We start from the raw sequence: 18,290 nt of genomic DNA, 5'->3' as shown, positions 1-18,290 counted from the left end.
GGGTGGGTACCACATTTCTTTAGATCTGTTTCTTCACCATATATGTTTATACTCCTATATTAGGAAGAAATATGATGATAATTGGAGATTTTCCTACCCTCGGGGACGGAAAATATAGATTTTATTAAAAACAGGAGGCGAGTATTATGCTATAATCTTTCTTTACTGTCATCCAGCAGCAAGAGAGTTAATGAAAAGAAAAAACGTTACACAGATAGGTATGCAAATGAACATAGGTAGACTGTCCAATCAGGTAACAGGAGTATGTTATAAAGGTGAGGTACAGGTGATATTCTTCCTCTTTCTTGATGATAAAACTAGACTGGAAATAACTTGAACTGGAAACTAATTGGAACAACTTGAACTGGAACTCATTCTTCAATATGTCATGAAGTCCACAGTAGAATAGGCGCATTAAGCTGAAAAAGAATGCATTATGTAAGAGCAAAATAAATCTTGAAGGGTAGGGTATTAGGGTGGGATAATACTCGCCTCCTGTTTTTAATAAAATCTATATTTTCCGTCCCCGAGGGTAGGAAAATCTCCAATTTTATGGCAAACAGGAGGCTCATATTATGCTAGTTCAAAGCTGTATACTCTAGAGCATTAAATAAACGTACAACCTATAGTTATAATACATTCATAGACACATGAGATTCAGGTCTAAAGTAGAAATTCTTAAAAGTGGATTCTAAAGACCAGTTTTCGGTTCGCATTAAATCTGATAGAGAACCACCTGATTGAAATACCTTAGTGGCCATTGCACCTCTGGTGGAGTGGGCGCCAAATATGGAAATGTCAATGCCTGCCAAATCCATGGTTTGTCTCACCCATCTAGCCAAGGTGGGTGAGGAAACTGGATGGAAGGGTTTGCAGTAGGAAATTAGTAATTGAGATGAGTCAGGGTCTCTAAAAGGTTGAGATTTGGTTTCATAGGTTTTTAGACATTGGACTACACAAAGGTTTGGATTGAAGGGAAAGGCCGGATAGAAGAACGAATGTAAGTTGGTCTATGTGCGTCTGAAAATGGAAAATTGAACACCCTGGGGAGAGAATTGTCTACGGGATATATCTAGGGCTTTTACATCCGCTACTCTTTTAAGGGAGATGAGACAAAGTAGTACTGTTAGTTTGAAAGATAGAAGTTTTAAAGACAGATTCTCATTATCACCCCAGGAGTTAAGAAAATTTAAGAGGATGAGGATTCTGAAATAGGTCTAGTAGAATAGAAGGGAATACTGGGAGTAATCGTGGGTAGTCTATGCTCATCTCCAGAGCCTGAGGGAACCATGTTTGGGATGGCCAGTAAGGGGTTATCAGAACTATGTTCGATTCTAGGTAACGTGTCAGAAGGAGAGCCCTTGATATTAGAGCAAAGGGGGGGAAAGCGTAAGATGTTCCTTTCGGTCAAATTTGTAGAAGGGCATCTGTCCCCAATGCTTCTGGGTCTGGACGCCAATTGAAATATGTTGGAATCTGTCTGTTCAGGCGTGATGCAAACAGATCTATCTGGAAAGGACCCCACAGGGAGTTTTAGATGTTGAAAAATTGTCTGGTTCAACATCCAATCGCTGGAATCTGTTAGATAACAGGGAATTCCAGTCTGCAATGGAATTGGATAGGCCTGGGATGTATTCCGCCTTCAATATAATGTTCTTGTCCAGGCAAAAATGCCAAAAATCCTTTGCAATGTTCGCCAAAGGTTTGGATTTTGTACCTCCTAAGCGATTGATGTATTGTACTGCGGATATGTTGTCCATGCGCAGTAGAATACAACAATCGGATCTGTCTCTCGCAAAACTCTTGAGAGCAAATGATCCCGCTAAGAGTTCGAGACAATTTATATGTAACAGAGCTTCGTCTGGAGACCATTTCCCTCCTGTTGTAAGAGGGCCGCAGCGAGCACCCCAACCTGAGTTGCTTGCGTCTGATTCTATTATTAAATCCGGATGTGGATGGAAAAAAGTCTTCCCATTCCACATCTGGATGTGAGTCAGCCACCAAAGTAATTCTTCTTTGGTGTCCGGAGTTAGTGTTATCTCGTCGGAATATGCCAAGCCGTCTCTTAGATGTTGGGCTTTTAGTCTCTGTAGTGCTCTGTAGTGTGGAGGTGCCCGAAATATCGCTTGAATGGAAGCTGATAATAGACCGACAATCCTCGCAATTGTCCGCAGAGATATTTGACTTTTGTTCAGGACTGAGCGAATCTCTCTTCTGATCATCTTCAATTTCCTGTTTGGAAGACTCAGAAGGGATAGTTGGGTATTGACAAGAAAACCCATAAATTCTACCTCCTTTGAAGGGGTTAGGATGGATTTCTTGTAATTGATTATGAATCCCAGCATGTTCAGAAGGGATATCGTCCATTGAATGTGTAAATGAATAGTCTGAAGTGATTGTGCCATGATCAAAATGTCGTCTAAATATATTATTAGACGAACACCCCTGCTCCTTAGAGCTGCTACTACTGGTTTCAGTCGTTTCGTAAAGCACCAGGAGGCAGATGACAGACCGAATGGTAGACTGGTGAATTGCCATTTCTTGTTTTGCCACAGGAATTGAAGAAATGGTTGGGAATTCTCGTGCATGTGCACTGAAAGATAGGCATCATTCAGATCTATTTTTGCCAACCAGTCTCCTTGTAATAAAAGGTATTTTAACAGGTGAATACCTTCCATTTTGAAATGGCGGTAATGGACGAAATTGTTTAGATATTTCAGATTTATTACTGGTCTGAAACCTCCATCCTTATTTTTGACCAGGAACAGGTTGCTCACAAAACCTGGAGTTTGCAAGGGAACTTGAACTATGGCCCCTTTGGAGTAAAGCTCTTTTATCTCCAGTGAGATGAGCTTTTTGTCCTCTTCTGAGAACCTTATTGGAATAGGATCCTGACTTTGAGTCGGTAAAGAGGTGAAATCTATCTGGTAACCTAACACGGTGTTCAGAGGGCCTCTGGGGAAATGACCTTCGGTAGAAGATCTGTTGGGAAATCGGCCCTTGCGTTTCCCAGCTTTGGGAAAAACTTTGGTTGGAAAACCTTTATGAGTGATGATTGGGCCTTGTCTAAAGAAGTAAAGAGAGCTACGTATTTGTTGATCTCTTTAATAAAAGAGTCACCAAAAAGTAGACCCTTGGTGATGGAAGATGGTTGAGATGAAGCGAGATGCATTAGCTGTGGATCCAGCTTCGTCAGAATCGATCTTCTTCTTTCGCTAGAGATGGCCGCATTGGCGTTGCCAAATAGTACAATGGCTCGCTGAGCCCAACCTTTCAGGACATTTAAATCTATTGGGGTGTTAGATTAAACTGCTTCTTCTATTGAATCTAGAATCTTAGCTAAGGGGCCTAACATGTCTAATAATTTATCTTGACAGAAACGATATTATCTGTCCACCCCCTTTTTTGGGTGTTTTCCTGATTTTAGAAGGAATTTAACTAATGCGGGGTCTAATTAGGGTGTATTGGCTAATTTCTTTGGGAGGGACGGTCTCGGGCACTCTGCTCTTAACTTACTAGCCTCGTTCTTATCTAATGGTTTCTGGATCCAGAGGCTTAAACATTTCGTAACTAGGGAATGGGTAACCCATTCCCCTGAACGGGGATGTTTAATTTGACCTGGGTCGAAATACGGATCACCAGAGCCGTCTATAATAGCATCCTCGGATTCCTCCTTTTCAAGGGTATTCCTTCTTCTGCATCAGAGACATTCTCATATTCAGAGTCTCTTCCTTCTTCTGATAAAGATTCCTTATCAGAAGAATAATTGCTGGAAGAGGTACGGTAAGAGTCTGGTTTTTGCCTCTTTGAGGCCATTTTTACCCGTTGTAAGATCAACTCCTCCCGGGCAGAGGGTATAACGTGTGACCTCTTGTCACTGACAGTAGCATTTCCTTTACTAGGAGGCTTAGAAGATTCACCCTGGTTCTCCATCGGGACCATTCTTTTAGAATGGGAGGGACCGGTATGAGATATATGATGTCGTTTTTGAGACACTTTACCCGCTTTTTTCAATCCCTGAATCATGTGGGATGTAGAGTCCTCCGCTGACCAATAAATGTCAGATGGGGTAATAGGTAAAGGTTCAGGGGTAACCTGAGGTTTACTTTGAGACAGGGCCATGACTACCGATTGTGCAATGGAATCATGCATGGCCGTCTGCATAGCAGATTGGATGGATTTATCTATTATGGATTGGATTTTCTGGTTTTCCTCAGGGATATCTGAGGGGGTAACAGTAGTGGAATCTTTATTAGACATAGTGAGGTGTGAGTAAATGTGATTGACTTAAGACAAATTATTCTGAAAGAGAAAAAATAATAGAACTAATTAATATATATGCAGCAGAACTATATATATTTTTTGTATCAGCAGACAACATATATGTCAGCAAGAGGGCACATATATTATGAGCGTACACCCAAACATATACATATATATATTTATTACTAATATTCTGACTGCAGTTCAAAGTGTGTAAGTATATATGTATATATATATATATACATACATCCATATATATACATATATATAAAAGTATATTGTAATATTGGGGTGTTTATAGCTCAAGTGGGATATGCGGTTTTTAAGCGATTCACGCCAGTCCAGAACTATATTTAAGGGCCTGGTAGCCCATTTTTATTAAAGGCAAAAATAAAGTCCAAACAAAATAATGACTTCAGCCTCCTGGCTCACACATGTAAAAGGAAATGCCAAGCCACCTGGCCGTTTTCAGCAGTAGCACCACTGCTCAGCATGAAGCCCTCCTGACGCCTGTCAGCAACCTCAGATTTTGGTCTCTGGGTTTCACGGTGCACAACTGCACTCTACAGCTCTCTAGCTACTTCCCAGTGCACACCTGCACTCTCTGAGTTCTCCCTTGTAAGCCTGGACTCCTGGGGAGGGTGGAGCCCAGAATGCTGGTCCTGAGTCTCCTATCAGGCCCACACACACCTGCACAATCAGTGTGCTGATCACCTCTAAAGTCTGAACTCAGGACTGGGGATTTCATCCCACCCGGATCTCTACGAAATCCCCAGGCTCCAGATCCCAAAGTGGATTTTAGTAAACACAGAGGAAACTGAAAAGCCAGTTTCCTCTTAAAATAGCAAATACCCTGGAGCCCCTCAACCTGCCTGGTTGAGAATCCTGGGTCACCACACCCCTGGGGTACCACACTACTACATATCTCCCCCCCTTGTTTCGACCCAGAGGGCGGAACACACCAGTACAACCTCCTCACTTTGGCATGACCATGCAAGCTACCACCCACATGGGCCAAACCTTGTCCCATCCGGTGACTTTCTCCGCGTCCCCCTGCTAGATTTACTCGGGGTCTGCAAAGACACTCCCATGCCTTTTTACGTGTATGCTTCCAAAAGCGCTGTCTTCCCATTTCCCTTGGACCTACACTAGCCACCTTATCAGTAGGGAGTTTACTACTCTTGGCACCTTTTTGCACCCAAGGCTGATTTCTGAGCTTTGAGGGTCCGATACCATTAAGGCTACCAAAGTCTCCCTCAATTTCCGATAGACCACCCCCTTTCCCTTTATTTAATTTGTAAGGGATCATATTTTTATACACTTGTTTAGTAATAAGCGGGGGCTCTTTTATTGGGGTGACGCTGGTCCCTCTCTGAGCTCTATGTACGGGCACCCACTTACTGTCCAAACTTAGCGTCACTTGTTTCCCCATGTACACTGCATGCTTCATTATGTCAGTTTCATCACTAACACCCTCATATGACTGCGGCCTCATCCTAGTCTCCCTCTGAAGGACATCCTGACTGTCTCGCCACTCTGAGGTTTTTAAGTCATGTGACACCTTGCTAAGTTTTGGGCTTTTTCCCTCCAACCATTTTTTACCAGGATCCTTCTCAGATCCTAGAAGTTCCTTGAACCTCAGGAAACCTTCCCCAGAATTACCCTCCTGAACCTGTAGGGGGCCTAATTCTGCTTTACTTTTTACCTCTGTGTCAAACCTATCATTTCCTGTCTTGCTACAATCTTCAGGGTTTGCTACAACCATATCAACTTGACCAAGACCATCAGGTCTACCTTTATTTTTGATGTCACCCATGGCAACCATACCATCAAAAATCGCCAACATGCTGCATTTTTCATCATGGTCAGAAACATCAATGCATTTGTCACATTTAATTTCACCCATGTTTGGCAGGGCAGTATCTGGAGAGGAACTACAGCCAACGGAGTGGTTGTCTCCGGCAGCTTCAGTATACACCAACTCCATTGGCATGAGATCCTCTGCCAGCAACTGTCCTGACCGCTGAACATCGCATAACACAACATTTGGATCTTTGACTACAATCAGTTCACTTATTGCTGTGCCATCTGGCATTTCCACCAATACCAGCTCATTTGGCGCGGCATCATCCATTACCATATCATTAGGCCCTTTGTGGATCACAGACATGACCTCTTCTGTGCGTTCGCCGTTACTTGGCGTTACCATCTTGTGAGCAACATCATCTGCAGCAGCAAATGCACCATTGCATACCAGTTGCTCTGCAGGTCCTTCATCTGGCACTGCAGAAATCATGTCTGCTCCACTTTTACTAACAGAGGCCTTTTCCAACAAAGCCAACAGGCCTTTTGCCCATCTGTCCCAATCTGTTATCTCTGCGCTACCAGAGGGACAGAGTGGCACAGCAACAGACACATTGCAAACATCACTTTTGTGTAAACCAGACTGTGGTAATACATTTTTAACCATTGCAGGCTGCAATACCACACTCTCACCACCTTGCTCTGGTGGCGCTTCATTAAATGCATGAACACCTTCACACCTGTCATTGCCAGACTGCATTAACCCCTTTTCACCATGAGTGTTTTCAAACATTTCCATTTTAGCATTTAACATTTTGTCATCACCATGTTCAGGTACCCTCCTATTCACCAGAGCGGCACCATAGCTGTCCCAGGCAACCTCCGGCTCCAAAACGCAGAGCTCCCTGGGGGTTTCTAGGGACACCTCTATAACCTTTGTCTCAGTTGCTAGGGGAGATCGCACATCTTTAACTACATTCATAGCAACGTTTTTATCTCTAGTGTGCTGCACTAGCCCATTAGCAGCTGGGCCATCAACTTTAGCCAACACAATATTGTCAGTTTTACCCATCACATTGTCATATTCAACTTTACCACTTGCCTTCCCACTGAACAGGGCACTGCAGCGAGGCAAGTCCTTTTCCACACAAACAGCGGATCTCCCATTTGGGGTCATTTCAACTCCAGTGTGCACATTCACATAGTCAATCTTTTCTATGCATTTACCAGCAAGAGTCTTACCGATCACTGTAACAGGGGTTGTCATGCTCATTTGAGTACGTTGTCCATCCTTTATCGCACTTTCACTGGCCAACTCTCCCTGGTGGCCATGGGATGAAACTGCTGACTCCTTAGCACCCCCTGCAGGCACAACAGGTACTTCCTTACTGTTGCCAGAGGTGATTGCAAACACACTTGCACAAGGACCTGGGCTTGCAGACAAAGACTTGTGCCCAGTAGCCATATCTCCAGCCAAGTTCCATAATCTGGGACAAGAAAAAATGCCATGCCCCAGCTGACCACATTCCAGGCATGGTACATTTTTGCACACATCTTTAGTGGGACGCCTTCCCACATCTCCACTGTAGCTCCTCCTTCCGGTTGACATCTGATCTTTCGTTGCTAAAGGAGATGGCACTCTTCCAGCTGTACTTTGCTGACTCTCCCAAATGCAGCGACTTTGCGATTCTTGATGCATTGTTGCTTTCAGCTTGCCACGATCCTCTGTCGGCAATACGTTTCTCACGTGGTCTGCAGACTTGACATCACCACCGTTGCTACGGGCAACCACATACCTCTCAAACTTCTGATCCGCCTTTTGGACACTCCTGGCACTCAAATTAGGTTTCCCAAACATGGTCGCAGACCTTTGTCTGGCCATGTCACCTTGTCTTGGCGACTGAGACAAAGGGCACTTGGAGACAACATGCCCCCACTCTCTGCACCGCAAACAGCGCTCTTGCTTCAGAGCATTAGCAGAACGTTCCCAACTGCATCCTCTTGTAAGTATGGGACTTTGCATATTAAAAGCTGGCCTGCCTGCACCAGCGTTGCCAGGGGCAACCACATGCACTTCCCCTTTAACTGGCGTTGGTTTAGCAAAAAACAGTCTGCAATGCTCTCCAGCAGGCTCAAACCCTTGCATCATCTTCGCAGTCACTCCACCAAACTTTTGCACCGTCCAGCAAAAATGAAGCACTGTCACTTTAAAGCAAGTTGCTTTTCACTTCATGCAAGCTCTCCTCAGCTGCACACACATATTGTGCTGTCTCAAGCACACAAACACAGTTCATATGAACTTACTTTTGCAGAGATCTCCAGTTCTGCCAAGATTCTCCTTTCACAGGCACATAACCTGCAACATGCAATGCCTTTTTCCTGGCTGCACTTCCGCACACATCCAACAGTTCCTGACGTGAACTCACTGTAGAGCAAGGACCCGGATGCCACCGTCTTGTGCCCGCATTCTCCACCACTTGTAATATTGGGGTGTTTATAGCTCAAGTGGGATATGCGGTTTTTAAGCGATTCACGCCAGTCCAGAACTATATTTAAGGGCCTGGTAGCCCATTTTTATTAAAGGCAAAAATAAAGTCCAAACAAAATAATGACTTCAGCCTCCTGGCTCACACATGTAAAAGGAAATGCCAAGCCACCTGGCCGTTTTCAGCAGTAGCACCACTGCTCAGCATGAAGCCCTCCTGACGCCTGTCAGCAACCTCAGATTTTGGTCTCTGGGTTTCACGGTGCACAACTGCACTCTACAGCTCTCTAGCTACTTCCCAGTGCACACCTGCACTCTCTGAGTTCTCCCTTGTAAGCCTGGACTCCTGGGGAGGGTGGAGCCCAGAATGCTGGTCCTGAGTCTCCTATCAGGCCCACACACACCTGCACAATCAGTGTGCTGATCACCTCTAAAGTCTGAACTCAGGACTGGGGATTTCATCCCACCCGGATCTCTACGAAATCCCCAGGCTCCAGATCCCAAAGTGGATTTTAGTAAACACAGAGGAAACTGAAAAGCCAGTTTCCTCTTAAAATAGCAAATACCCTGGAGCCCCTCAACCTGCCTGGTTGAGAATCCTGGGTCACCACACCCCTGGGGTACCACACTACTACAATATATACATATATCTATATGCATATATCCATATGAACAAACATATGTTTATTTAAATTTGTTTGTGTAAATGTGTTACTATTTGTTTGTGTGTGCCAAACATACACCCCTGAACCTAAACCGGGTTCAGGGTTGGTATGTGGCAGGCACACACCCACACAGGAGAACGGACTTTCTGTCAGGGAACGGCGGTATAGCAGCGCTGCAGCGCAGTGAGGAGACACACTGCCTGTCGGGCCGCGAATCTGCGCGGGACTGCGCCACAGCTGAGCACCAGCTGTGAGGAAACGATATCCCGGACTGCCGGGATACCGCCGAACGGCCGCGGTGAGGGGATGCGGGCCGTCGGAGAACAAGTGAGTGTGCTGTAAGCGGGGGTATTGGAATGGTGAGGAGACCACCTGGGAAGTTAATGAATAGAAGGGGGGTGGGCAATGCTGGGACTGCCATTAAGGATAAAAAGTATGGCCCTGCAAACTGTGACAAGCGCAGGGTTGCAGGGAAAACTCTACATATATATATATTTATATTCATTTTCTGCAATGAGTTATATATTGTGACAGGGTACATGATTCCATGTATGTCAGTGAGAGGTTGTAAAGATCAGCTTTCCCTGTCTTAGAAAGGGTTAAGCCTGGCCAACAGGAAAACCTCCTCTCTCTCCCTATTAATTACGCACACCTGATAGAGATTGGAGGAGGGAGAGCTCAGCCTGAGGCATGCTGAGCTGAACAGGACAGGTTGGAGACTGTCTTCTTTGGAGAAACAAGGTCTGTTGTCACAGACAAACACTTATTTGGACTATTATTTGTTTTATACTGGAGGCTGGAATAGCCCCTCCAGTACACAGTAGTCAGGGACCGTACTGTTAGCTTCCTAAGCTGAAGTAGGCCGTTTTGTTTTTGTATTATTTCTTTTGAGTGCAATAAAGCCATATTTATTGCTTAAGTTCAGCGACTTTGCTGCATTACATTACCGCTATTCCGTGCGACCTTGTCACAATATATATATATATAATATATGTAGAAGCATCTGAGGAAAAAATTTCAATGTACTTATCTGGCTGGAGCAGCAAGAAAGAGGAAGAATATCACCTGTACCTCACCTTTATAACATACTCCTGTTACCTGATTGGACAGTCTACCTATGTTCATTTGCATACCTATCTGTGTAACGTTTTTTCTTTTCATTAACTCTCTTGCTGCTGGATGACAGTAAAGAAAGATTATAGCATAATATGAGCCTCCTGTTTGCCATAAAATTGTGGCATATACTGCTGGACACCTTTTTTACTTTTTATGTCAGTCTAGGAACCATCTGAACACCTGAGTACTCTCTCTGTTGTAACACTACAACATTTCAGTCCACTAGTCTTTTGTGGATACAGTATTCAAGAGTTTGTGAAGCTGTGTATATTTCCTGAGCCTGTCCTGTCTGCCTTTATACATAGACAAATGCACATTGCTATAAACAAATTACAACTATAGAGAATTTCCCCCTGAATAATTAACAATACAGCTTATAGATATTTGGTCCTCTTAGGAAGAAGATGAGAACTCTTCTGGGATCAAAAGTGAACAAGTGAAGACCTCTGACCTTCATGAAGACAACGTAACTGAACAAACGCATCATATTATTATCCCCAGCTATGCGGCCTGGTTTGACTATAATAGGTACGTATTACAGTCATCTCCCTTGTTACCTAACTAATTGATGTTACTTCAAATCGCTGTTCATCTGATGTGATCATTGGATTTTTTTGCAGTGTACATGCAATTGAGCGCCGAGCACTGCCTGAGTTTTTTAATGGAAAGAACAAATCCAAAACCCCTGAGATGTAAGTATTAGCCCACATATGAATACTGTTTATTCTAATGAAAATTACAGTTATTTAGCCAGACTTGTTTCCTTGTAGCTCTTAAAAGTTACCCTATGTTGATATATAGGGTATGCTACATAGGACCAATAAAATAATCTTTCCATTAGCATCAGGATTATGGCTAAGTGATTCACACGCTTGCTTGTAGTTGTAAGGTCATGGTCTCTACATCAAATAGCTTGTAATATATAGCTTCTAAGCCACATTTTCTCAGAGTATGTGTGATTGTATCAGGTTGTTAGCTGCTCCGTAGTGGGGACTGGTGTGGATGCCTCTATGTGGTGCAGAAAGGTGTTCAATATATTGATGATAAATGTGTGAAATAACTTAATCCAAACCCATTAGTTACTTTAAAGTGTGTCAGGCCGAGTCTCTGTATTCAAATCCCTGACTTGAAGTTATTGACTTTTTATTAACCAAATTAAGGCATGTTCTACATTTTTAATGGCCATTTTTCACATCAAGAAAAATGCTCTGGAGCCCACACACAGTTGTTTTTAATGACATTTTAAAAAAATGGCATTCTTCACGTCATGAAAAACGGTCAAGTGTATGTGGCATTAGACTCGTGGTGATGTCTCACATGTGTAGTTTTGAATACCGTTTACATATGTGTGTGCGATTTAAGTATGTGTTCGCTTCTGTGCACGAGCAAAGAGGGTTGCTGGTGCTTTAAATTTTTTCATTATTCATTTATTTTACTTTGTCATTTTTGCACAGTCCCTTTTAAGCTTGTTTTTGGATCACTTTTATTCCTATTCCAAGGAATGTAAACATCCCTTGTAATAGAAGTAAGGATGCCAGGTCCTCTTTATGGAGAGATCTGGGGTCAAAAAGAATTCAGATCTCTTCTTTACCTTTAAATGCAAAAGATCAAAAAATAAATGTGTTCTGATCTTCTATAGTGCCGGTAAACCACTTACTAGCTGATATAAAATGTTCTCAAAGGTGCCAAACACAGATGACACACACATATTCAGTTATTTTTACCTATTTTGCCACCTTCCAGTTTTTTAAATTATATAATGCATGCTAAGTAATCAGTGCAACAAAATTATGTTTTTTTTTTTTTCCATTCTTTAGCTATTTGGCATATCGAAATTTCATGATTGACACGTATCGGCTGAATCCTCAGGAATACCTCACTTCAACAGCATGCCGGCGCAACCTGGCAGGGGATGTTTGCGCTATCATGAGGTGCGTATGACAATGTCTTCTTATGAAAATTAAAGGATGACCTCTGTTGTGATAATTCCTAGCAGAACAGTTTGTGATTTCTTCAAAAGTGATGGATGTTTTGTTTGCTTTATACAGGGTCCATGCCTTCTTGGAACAGTGGGGATTAATTAATTATCAAGTGGATGCCGAGAGTCGTCCTACACCAATGGGACCACCTCCCACTTCGCATTTTCATGTCTTAGCTGACACACCATCAGGATTGGTACCACTGCAGCCCAAAACACCACAGGTACTCCACTTATTGCCTGTAACTAAGGTGCTTTACAGGGAGTCAACCGCCATACATCACATAAGTACAGCCACTATTTTAAGATGTCAACTGTGTTTCAATAAAACAAGCAGTCTTCCATTTCTGAAGTTTAACCATCTACTGGACTATTGCAGTTGTTTAACAGGAAGCCGTTTACATTCAGGTGATTGCTTCTCAGCTTAGATATTTTTTCAGTATTTAAGCATTCATCCAAGTTTCTGATAAAGCTTTTTTCACGGTTTACTATCTCATCTTGCCTTTTCTACTTGTCACACATGTTTTATTTTTTATTTTTTTTGTATTCTCCTAATAGACCTCAGCCTCACAGCAGATGCTCAGTTTTCCAGACAAAGGTAAAGAAAAACCAAGTGACCTGCAAAATTTTGGCCTAAGGACTGACATGTATAGTAAGAAGAATACAACATCCAAGGTAAGTTTCAAGGTCTGGTTCTACAAAAATAATGCACCCTCTGTTGAGGTAATATGGGCAACAGTACATTACTGTGATTAAATTAAAGCGGTAGTAAACCACCACAAAAGTGAATAAGAAAAAAATTAGGCTCTCTGCAGGTTTAAGTCATAATGTACTAATCCTAGCACATTATCACAGATTTACCTGCACATTAAGCCCTCCAGCGCAGCTCTGCCACGGATCCCCCGCTCGCTCTCAAAGTGGGGGGGGGGGGGGCTGCATATGAGCTTCATATGGGCTGAATATGGGTGTAACATGTTGCAAAAGGTAAACTTATCCTTTAATTACTTCCAGTCCGGGCATTTTCTGGCACTTTTTGTTCACTTCACAATTAGTATTTTTTGCTAGAAAATTACTTGGAACCCCCAAACATTATATATATATATATATATATTTTAAAGCAGAGGCCCTAGAGAATAAATTGTTGGCAACTTTTTTAAGTCACATGGTATTTGCTCAGTGCTTTTTCAAATGACATTTTTGGGGAAAAAATAATGTTTTACATTTTAATGTTAATTTTTATGAAGTTACATAGAGTAAATAGATACCAAACATGTCACGCTTTAAAATTGCGCACACCCTTGTAATGGCAACAAATGACGTAAAATGTACTATCCATAGGCAACGCTTTAAAAGCCTTTACAGGTTACCACTTTATATTTACAGAGGAGGTCTGGTGCTAGAATTATTGCCCATAATCTGGCGTTGTCGGTGATACCGCTTATGTGTGGGACGAGCACTGTCTGCATGCGTGCGAGACCAAAGCATGCAGTTGCCTTTGCACAAGAGGACGGGGCACTTTAAAAAAATGTATTATTATTTATTTTATTTTTAACACTGTTGCTTTCATTTTTTTTTTTTGTAAATTCTGTTTATTTTCAAAAGTATAAAATACATACCCTGGCTCAAAAAAAAAAAAAAAATCAAAACAATTACTTGGTAACAGAATAGCTCTACTAGCTAAAGATAGAGCCCTAAGTCTTAAAACAGAGTTCCACCTTGAAACATGTTTTTCTTTTAAAAGTCAGCACCTACAAACACTGTAGCTGCTGACTTTTAACAAGGATACTTACCTGTCCAGGGAGCCCGCACTGTCGCCCCCCCCCCCCCCCGAGGCAGATTCGTCCATTGGATCGGGTGCAGGTGCCACAATAGTAGCAAAGGGAAACCAGCAGTGAAGCCCAACATAGAGGGGTAACTTAGACACCCACTACCCTGAGCAATAAACAAGGCCATTACCACCTCACTTCAATGGTCCTTATCTGACTCACTTAGTTTCTAATGATTCCAACCAAATAGTCCATATTTTATTAAATTTGTTCAAAAACCCATGTGAAAGGTATGTGACTTTATATAGGGGAACAGTTGTATTGACTAATGTCTTCCAGAAGTTTAAGGAGGGCGCCTCTTTTAGTTTACTTTTTAAAATTATTGCCTTCCGGGGCATAAACCAACAATAGCCCTATAAGAGTCTGTGTTGCTCGGCAATGTGCCAAATCACTGACAGGCCCTCAGACAGACTGAAATTGTCAGGGGGATCGGAATCATCACCAGAGAGGCTATAAATTGTTCTCAACATGCAAAATAATTGTAGTTTTGGGCAGGACCATACCAAGGGACAAAAGTCCGCTTCGCCTCCACTACACTTCTAACAACAGGGGTAGGCCCCCGGGTAGATTTTGTTAAATTTTTGTGGCGTTCGTTAAATTCTGTGGATAAGCTTGAACGGAATCAAACGATCCCTGACTGCCACTAACTTAAGAAACGAATAGTCCCATATGTCTTCCCAATACTCTTCATGACAGGGAAATCCTCCTGCCATTTAGAATATAGTCTTTGTAGGCCAAAATTAACTTTCTTTCTCGGCCAAAATGAACAGTGCCTTATAAATGTTAGGTGTAAAAAATATCTCCTAAACCCTTACGGTTTAAGAGATATTCCCCTCGCAATGAGCCGCTGACTGCAGCGGTGCATGCGCACAGGGGATTCTCGGCTAAAGGCCTGGCAGATGCCGGACCTTGCCGGAAAGAAGTCTCCCGCGCGCATGTGCGGGAGTGACAACATTGCGGCTCCAGCCACTCACAGCGCTGCAGCCGCGATACCCAGAAGACACGCCGTGGCAACATGTCAACTACCTCGGCGTGGACCAGGTTAGTTACTGACACCTCGTTCCAAGGTAAGTATTTCATGATGCATACTAGCTCATTATGCCTTTTGCCTTACAGGTGAGTAAAAAAAAAATTGGGTCTATAAAACCGCTTTAATAAGGATTCTAGATAAGATTAGATAAGATTAGATTGGAGGAGAGTTCAGGTTGAAAAGGCATGCCTAACTTGTAGGAATCTAAATAAATGATGGTTAGGTAATTCAAACTTTTGGTAAAGAGCATCAAAAGAGACAAGCATGCCATTTACACATATGTGTTCAATCGTTTTGATGCCTTTACCTGCCCACAACCCCGGGTCTGGGATAGACAAAAATTCAGAAAAAAATGGCTTGAGCCATAAGGAAGTGGCAGGAGACCAGCTGCACATTTCTCCCTGGTGCTTCCAGACCTGCGCTTGCCATGCCCAAATTACTAGATAGAGAAGAGTGCCGCAACAATAATGAATGTTTACTTTCGTCCCGACAATATGAAAGAGAAATTGAGAAAGGGAGGCTTACCTTGGACTTTAGTGGTATCGTACAACAACTGAAATAGTCATAAATAAAATATTTGATAAATTTTTTTACAAAAATATATATATACAGTTAACAATAAAGTATTAAAACCGGCAATGATAATCAAGAAAGCCTTGGTTCTGTGGTTACACCGAAGTGTGGTGACTAAAACATTAACACCATCTGTGTATTTGTTGCTCTACATGTTTCTCGGATCACATTTACCACTTCTTCAGGAGCTATATTGTACATATACACAAGGATTATAAGGCGATTATCATATAACTATACGAGAACATACATTAGTCAAACAGAACATATAACAGTATTTAAGATGGCATAATATAATGTAAAATGAGCATCAGCTGTGGGTACCCCCCAAAACAATCATCTTACCCAGAATGCTGAGTTGCCGTAGCCCACCCCGGAGGGCATGAGAGCCCCTGAAAAGGCACAGGACGCCAGATAAAGGTCTATTGAGAGATGGAATGTGTTTAGGATAGTAATTTAATTTAACCACAGTAACATGGCTGGTCATTAGTAACAAATGGTCAATAATAATAAATGGTCATACCAAAGGGGCTTGGCTCAGTCCAGGGGGCTTCAATATTACAGATAGTGTATAGTTTGGGTCTACAGCAGGGGTGGGGAACCTTTTTTCTGCCAAGGCCTATTCGGATTTTTGTAACATCATTCGGGGGCCGTACAAAATTTTCTTTCTGGATTCAAACAAACTTGAAGGTAGGCGGGTATAAGGGACACTAGTCTGTTTACATCCGGCCACCTGTAAATCTACTTGGATGAATATATGAGATATATATATATATATATATACACACACACACACACACAATGTATGATATATATATATATATATATATATATATATATATATATATATATATATATATATAAAATGTTCTGTGCTAGGAGTTATTGGCACAGCAATTGATCACATGTGTATAGTACATGAATAAGATGTGTCTGTCCTGTTGTGTTGAATGGCAGATGTACAATAGCAGACACTGAAGAAGAGGGGTAACAACGGTTCTTGCAGTAAAAGTACTTGCACAATATTGCTGCTATCTGTCTGGATAACAATAAGCCACTTTTTATGGTGATGCATTGCAATAAACCATACATAATCACACAGAATAGGGTGCACTAGTGACCCCCAACAGTATATCACTGCTAGCACTGAACACAGCAAAGGTGAATGATACATTTCTACACATCCACAAATCACAGTTTAGTGATCAGATAGACTTTTCCTTTGCTGGTCTATGGTCAGTGAAATGCTGTGCTTTGCTCATGGACCCTACAAGCACAGCTCCCCCTCCCCCCTGCACTCAGCCCAGGTAGTATTAGTAGCCACTGTAATCCACATACCAACACTGACAACCATAACTCTGCAAGGTTCACTGATGGTCTTTCTCCCAGAGCCCTACACAGACCTATCACCCAGAAAACATGCTGTTGCAGGGAATTTAGAGGCTCATCATATTGCTCCCCACTTTGCATTCCTCACAGCACACAGTCAAAGAAATGCAATGTCTATTGGCAGGCACAGCTAAGAGAATACAGTTAGGACAGCACAGAATGACAAGCATTGGAGGGAAGGCATGATGTTCCTGTGTCAGTGGATAACATCTCCCTCACACTCAGAGCATTAGACAAATCTCTTATTTATCTCCCCCCTCACAGGACACTGCTGTCTCTGTCTGCAGCCTCTCTCCCTTCCTGGCCAGTGACCTGAACATCAGCAAGAGAGGCAAGAGATCTGCTTTGAGCATTCATGCAGAACGAGGGACTGGGAGACAACAGAGAAATGTCACACATTTCTAACAAGCCCTGCTACTGACTACATGCATCCAGATAACTTACATTCGGCATTAGGTCCGTCCCAGCAGTGCAGATTCTGTCCCAGCAGTGTCCTATTCCTGCCGCCCTCCATTTCCAGCACCTCCTTCTCAGTCAAATGTGCTGGGCTGAAGAAGGGGGCGGGTTACAGTGCCACTCTCATTGGCTGAGAAGGCAATGGAAAGGCAGAGCAACCGCATTGGAGACAGAAATTGTAAGTCCGCCCCTGGGCACAAGTGACACATGCTGTATTTCTCACTCAGTCACTTCAGCCCCCAGCGATGCATCCGTCTGCTCAGTCAGTGGTGCGGACGGGACAGTATGGCGGCTCCTTCTGACAGCTCCGCGGACACACACTCAGCGGCACGGGGGGCCAGATGGAATGATTTTGCGGACCGCATGCGGCCCGCGGGCCGCATGTTCCCCACCCCTGGTCTAGAGGGTGAAAGCATATATGGATCTCATATTCAGTGCCGCATGTGATTATTAACGGGCCCATACAAGTTCAAAGGGGCATATAAAAAAAATATATAAATATACTATACCTCAAAAAGTCTGTGTATCACAAACGGATATATCTTAAATAGGAATGGAGGTTGGGAGCCTGTTCAAAAAATTCTCAAGGCAGTCTGAAACCAGAACCAAAATATAGGGTAATATAACATAATGCTATACGCACTGATGCCTTTATTACATACATAGTAACATAGTAGGTGAGGTTGAAAAAAGACCATCCAGTCCA

At 42.7% G+C, this 18,290-nt stretch overlaps 1 protein-coding gene across 10 annotated transcripts in view; it reads left to right on the top strand.

The window, feature by feature from the left end:
- Positions 1 to 18,290, top strand: part of SMARCC2 (SWI/SNF related, matrix associated, actin dependent regulator of chromatin subfamily c member 2) — a 113,899-nt gene that overhangs the window by 56,145 nt on the left and 39,464 nt on the right. For all 10 annotated transcript variants that reach the window (XM_040341106.1, XM_040341110.1, XM_040341103.1 and 7 more), the window contains exons 14-18: positions 10,730 to 10,860; positions 10,953 to 11,024; positions 12,150 to 12,263; positions 12,381 to 12,534; positions 12,869 to 12,985. In XM_040341106.1, the coding sequence (XP_040197040.1) occupies positions 10,730 to 10,860; positions 10,953 to 11,024; positions 12,150 to 12,263; positions 12,381 to 12,534; positions 12,869 to 12,985 (588 nt within the window). The remainder of the gene's footprint in view (positions 1 to 10,729; positions 10,861 to 10,952; positions 11,025 to 12,149; positions 12,264 to 12,380; positions 12,535 to 12,868; positions 12,986 to 18,290) is intronic.

This window comes from Rana temporaria, chromosome 2, assembly GCF_905171775.1.
Source record: "Rana temporaria chromosome 2, aRanTem1.1, whole genome shotgun sequence".
Lineage (NCBI taxonomy): Eukaryota > Metazoa > Chordata > Amphibia > Anura > Ranidae > Rana > Rana temporaria.
The sequence above is the reverse complement of the archived record's forward strand: the minus strand, read 5'-3'. Positions and strand labels throughout refer to the sequence as shown.